This window comes from Diabrotica undecimpunctata, chromosome 3, assembly GCF_040954645.1.
Source record: "Diabrotica undecimpunctata isolate CICGRU chromosome 3, icDiaUnde3, whole genome shotgun sequence".
NCBI lineage: Eukaryota > Metazoa > Arthropoda > Insecta > Coleoptera > Chrysomelidae > Diabrotica > Diabrotica undecimpunctata.
The window spans coordinates 70,712,636-70,718,660 of NC_092805.1; the positions used below are offsets into that span (position 1 = coordinate 70,712,636).

Here is a 6,025-nt window from a genome sequence, read left to right on the forward strand (position 1 = left end):
CTTTTCTGTGCATATATTTTATTCTTTTAACCTTTTATGTGTCGTCCATATTAATTATACAGTCACCTATTTATCTACACTTTTATTTATTTACTTATTTATTTATTTATTTACTCATATTTATTTGTTTATTTTAGCTAAGTTAGGATCATATAAACAGAAACACCGATGTAAGGTCGAATCTCTAGGAAATTGAACCTAAAATGAACCTCAAAGATCAACCTGGTATAAGGATATTGCAGGTGAACGTGGGCAGAGCGAAAAGAGCTCACGATCTTATCCATGCAAAAGCCTGCATGTTGGAAACAGACCTGCTCATCGTCCCCGAACAAAAAATTACATCGGACGGTGGCTGGGTGCAAGACACTAATAAAAATGTGGCGGTGTTGTTTCGAAACAACGATCTTGGAGTGCGTGGTATTGTCAGGGGTGGAAATCACATACTCCTAAAAATGAGGGATTTTAGCCTACTGGCATGCTATATATCTCCAAATATTAGGATTAGAGAATATAAGAATATAGTTGATAAAATAATAAACACCGCCATTAGGAAAAAACAAATTATGATCGCCGGGGACATAAATGCCAAATCTCTACAATGGGGCTCTCCCGCAAACGACGAAAAAGGGGAGATATGGAACGAATGGATAGCCCAGGCTGGCCTCCAGGTACTCAATAATAATAAACCAACTTTTATAAGAGGGGCCAGCCAAACACACATTGACGTAACTTTTGAAAGTGAAGGGCTATCCAGACGAATACAAAACTGGGACGTCCTCGACGATCAATTATTCACCTACTACCGATACATTACATATGAAATCAAGGTAAAGGGGCGGAACATAAGACGGCTGATAGTATATACTGGGAAAACATTTAATAAGCACGTGTACCTATCAGAGGTCAGAAAAATAAACGAAGAGGAAATATCTGACCTTGGCCAACTCAGAAGGGCACTAGAGAACGCTGTTGAGTTGGCCACCGTAAAGAAAAGGAACAAAGAAAGAACCCCCTACTGGTGGACGGATGAGATTGAAGGCCTACGGGAGGAGTGTCTCAGAGCTCGCAGGAATTTTACGAGAAGCCAGGGCGCCTACGAGCTCAAAGAAGTATACAAAACAGTAAAAAAGAAACTCAATAAAATAATAAAAAACAGAAAAAAAAGAAATGTGGCAGAACCTAATAAATGCTTTAGAAGACGATATATGGGGCGGCGCATATACGATAACAATGAAGTCACTAAAGATGATTGCTCCATACAATTTAGACGAGGATCAGCGGCGAGAAATGGCGGAGCTCCTCTTTCTTACCAAGGAGGAACAAACCTTCTAGAAGGTCTCCCCTGCGGCGGCGGAGGAATTTACAGAAGAAGAAATAAAGGTCGCTGGCCAAGAAATTAAGACGGGAAAATCTCCCAGCTCCGATAGACTGCCACCGGAGGCACTGAAGATAGCAACAACAGAGAAACCAGGTTTGATCAGAAAAATATATAACGGTCTACTGTGGAAGCAAGAGTTTCCCAGGGAACTAAAGGAAGCAAATCTGATTTTACTCTTAAAGCCTGGGAAACCTTTGATTCAGTATCCTCTTATAGGCCAATATGCCTTCTGGACTGCCTTGGCAAGTTCTATGAGAATCTTGTCAGGTAGAGGCTAGAGGGCGTGTTAGCAGATAAGAGAGTTCTATCCAACCAACAATATGGATTTAGAAAAGGTCGATCAGCAGTCGACGCCGCGATCTGGATTAGAAACGCGGTAAAAACAAGCAAAAAGAAATGGGTGATACTTGTTTTATTGGACATTAAAACGCCTTCAATTCAGCAACTGGGGTCTCATCGTAGACAAGATTGTCGACCTTGGGACCCCGGAATATGTGTCCAATATAATAAAGGACTACCTATCGCAAGGAAGCGTATGCATATCGAAGAAAAATAAGATGAAAATGACTGCTGGAGTACCCTAAGGGTCAGTCCTGGGACCCACACTATGGAATATTTTATACAACGGGGTATTAGAAGTAAACAAAACACAAGGAGTAAGGGCTATTGCATACACAAATGACCTAGCCCTACTTATAGAAGATATGAATTGGGGTATTATAAACAAAGTAAATGAAGCAATAGAAAAAACTGCGAGATGGATAGAGAGAAATGACCTAAACATTGCAGTAGAAAAGACAGAGGTAATCATCTTGAGGGGACCACGGGATAGAAAAAACGTAAATTTTTGGTTCGGAGGCTCCGACCTAGGACCCCAAAAGACCGTAAAATACTTGGGAATCATACTAGACGACAAAATGGCATTCAGACACCACATACAAGAAGCATGTCGGAAGGCGGAAGAGAGGACCTCGACCCTTAATAAGATAATGTCGAATATAGGAGGCCCCGGGTCACACAAAAGATTAGTTATACTACAGTCAATCATGTCCATCTTACTGTATGGGGCTCCAGTGTGGCATGAGATCCTAAACAAAGCAAAATATAAAGACATGCTTCTTAGGACACAGAGGAAACCATTGATCAGGGTATGCAGCGCGTACAGGACCGTATCAAACATTGCCTTACAAGTAGTGGCCGGTGCTGTGCCGGTGCATATTCTGGCTAATAAAAGGGTTCGGATGCACCAAAGGGGCAATGGAGCTTTAGGTTCAGGAACACAAGAAAGAAAAAGGAGTTTGGAGATCTGGCAGAATCAATGGTCAAGGGAAACAGACAAGGCTGCCTGGACGAGGGCCCTTATCCCAGATGTAGTAAGGTGGTATGAGTGTAAACGCAGACGTGTCAACTACTACTTCACCTAATTTATGACGGGACATGTATCTTTCCGGTCTTATACATATAGAATAAAGAAGACCGAGGACGATCTGTGTCCCGGGTGTGGAGTGGTGGATGACGCGCATCATGTGGTATTCGTATGCCCTGCATACAATGTGGGGCGAACCTTGCTACAGCTGGGCCTGGGGTCACCTCTAGGTAAGCCACATGAACTAATGAATAAAGCAATTGAAAACAAAAGAATCTTTGACTTGATCATTGGTTTTGTGACAGAAACCATAAAACACAAGGAAGAGAAAGAGAGGAGACGGCAACAAAGGTGAACTGTTTATTTTAATGTGTCGTATCTATCGGCGCCAGTGGGGTGAGCCACTATTCAGCTTCTACTACTGATGCCGAAATCTTAAATGAATTTACACAATTTACATACGTGTTGTTTCGTTTTGTTTTGTCTTTCCTTGTATCTAGTGTACGCTGTGTGTCTACTTGTGGAGCAGCCTATTACTAAGTAATGGGCTAGTGTAGATGGAGAAATGAATGTACCAACCCCGGGGGTGAAATATGAATGTCTGGAGTTGATTGTACCTGTTCTCTGACCTTTCTCGTTAAGTTCAAGATTGTTGAAATAGCGGCGCGGTCGCTCCTTCCTGCCTATCGCTCTGCACAAGGATGGTTACTTTAGAGACCAAGTTCGGTGCAGACGTGAGTAGGGTGGCGCGACTGGGTTGCTATGGCTATCACGGAGCGCAGACGGAGAGCGACAGATGGAAGTTATGAGCAAAGCTGACGGGTCAGATGGTAATGCTCGCTAAGAGCGGTCCCAGGCCCGTCGGTTGGAGAAAGAGGGGGTGAGTTTAGTTGGTAGGCGGTCAACTATGGTAAGGCGTAGTCTTTCGAATCCAACACACCTGGGACACCTTCCCAGAGGTCTTTTGAAGATTCTCACCTCCCCTCCAAAAAAAAAAGAATATCCGATAAGCTACAGAAAAATGTAAACGACATAGAAGAGAAGATCAAACAGTTATAGAGCATGATAACCAAAACAAAAGTTGTACTACCAGTTAATGCAGTAGTTTGAGATCCAGTAGTGAAAGAAGAATCACGAAAAGACGAAACGATACATCATATTAGATTCAAAATGCTACCATTTGATGGGAAGTCTTCTTGATCCATATACATTAGACAATTAAAAGTATTGCGACAGTCTGTTTCTTTGACAAGAAAAGGCTGTTTCTTTGACTGCTGCTTTATGAGTTGACGCTATGGATATCCTAAGGGCCAAGAAAAATGTTATCAGACCTTTTTCACTTAAATAGACAAACGTTACGGAGATGCCCATCTACAACAAGTCTACAAAGCAAAACTAAGAAGTAGAATTCAACAAGCAAGTGAAAATTTGCAAGATTTTAAAGCAATATGTTGCTAGTATAGTGCGGTTGGCCCAGATGGAGACACTGAAAAACATTTTAAAAGAAATTGCTTTAAGTCCCTTAGTAAATGTGTGGAAAGAAAGTGAATTACAGAAAGCTTTATGACTAACAATACCAAAAGTTCTAGATGAAGTGCTTGCTATTACCTTGGAACACAAAACAGCTAGACAAACTTCACGAACTCATACGAACCATTGAAAAAGGCAACGAACAAAACGATGAACGTCTGGAGGAAATGGTACGAAAAGTAGTTGCCGAACATGATGCCGAAGTGACGCGAACACAGATAATGAAATTGTGGCGATGTAGGCCACATTCGCCGTAATTGCCATAAAGTAACACAACAGTCGGAAAACTAAAACGGGTCAACACCAAAGGGAACTGCCGACTTCTAGAAACAAAGCCCCCATATTAACTGTTAACATTACGTGCTTCAGTGGAATTTAATGCTTGTATATCGAGGGTCGTATCAATTATCAATAATAAATGTAAATCGTTTTTGATATATATATATATATAGGTGCAACAAGAACGATTTTACGTCTGGAGTAGTACGAGGCCATCTTAAATTATCGCCGGCAGCAGTTAGACTTAGAACAGCAACTGGTGAGCTAATTATTACATATAGCGAGGCCATTATGTCAGTATCCATTAGCCAGATCACAGTGAACTACACAGAATAAACATAGTAACATACAAAATTAATACCAAAGACCCTCAGCCAATCAGACAACAACTTAGATGACTTCCATTTGCAAAAAGAGATTAAGCGGAAGACATCATCACAGATATAAACAAACAAGGGGGGATTGACTACCGCCAGCTTAATGCGGTAACTAAAAAAGATAGTTATATGATTTGCCCAAAATAGACGACACATTAAATTCCCTCTCCGGTTCTCGATGGTTCTCTACACTCTATCTAAAAGTGGATATTGGCAAGTAGACATAGAGCCATCTAATCGGGAAAAAACCGCATTTAATTCTCGATAGGATCAAGGATTTGTCAGTTTACAATTATGCCTTTTGGTTTATGCCAAGAAGAAATGAAATACTTGGGACATATTATATCGAGTAATGGTGTAACATCTGATCATCCTGAAATAATTGCAGCAATTAAGAATTGGCCAGTACCAAGAGATAAACATGAAAATAAAAGTTTTCTTGGTCTGTGTGCATATTACTGAGATTTTATTATATGATTTGCCAACATCTCCAAGCCCTTAACAAAGTTGACAGAAGGCAAAAAATATACATAAAGTGAAGAGTGTTAAAAGCTTTCGAACAACTACAAATGGCTCTGATCAGTGCACCGATTTTAAGCTACCCGAGACAGGCAAGTTTGTTTTGAATGTCAGTCACGTGCGCGAAATCACTTTTAAATAAAAATTTTATCAACTCGATGGTAAAAATTCGATATAATTTGACCAGAGTGCCCGATAGACAAAAATCAAAATGCGGTTGAAAGGAGAACAGTGCAATCCAAACCTATAACATAAAATTTTGGTTTTGAGTTTTAGCAATAAATGTGAGATATATAAAATATTCCTAAAAAACGAAGATAGTACTGAGCGGAATTTGTATCCGATGTCGCGTACCTTCAAAGAACGTACTTCTGTACTCAAAATAAATTAGTTTTAAACGGGTTAGATCGTTTGTATTGTAACAGTATTCAGCGTTTTTTAGGCATATTTCAAATGCTTCACATTTGTTGATCCAACCTCAAAACTTAAAACCAAAATTCGATGCATAGGCTTTGAAGATGAGCATCTAACAAGTTTATATATACTTATTTAAACAGTTTTTCCGATAAATTCTAA

General features: G+C 40.2%; 1 protein-coding gene across 1 annotated transcript; it reads left to right on the top strand.

Annotated features, from left to right (window-relative positions):
* Nucleotides 1-203: 203 nt before the first annotated feature.
* Nucleotides 204-1,400, top strand: LOC140435863 (uncharacterized). The gene has a single exon (XM_072524578.1). It carries the CDS (start codon nt 204-206, stop codon nt 1,398-1,400), a length of 1,197 nt encoding a protein of 398 aa, XP_072380679.1.
* Nucleotides 1,401-6,025: the final 4,625 nt, after the last annotated feature.

Bases quoted from the DNA above. Each gene is read 5' to 3' on its own strand.
- LOC140435863 (XM_072524578.1), top strand. From the start codon at position 204: ATGAACCTCAAAGATCAACCTGGTATAAGGATATTGCAGGTGAACGTG.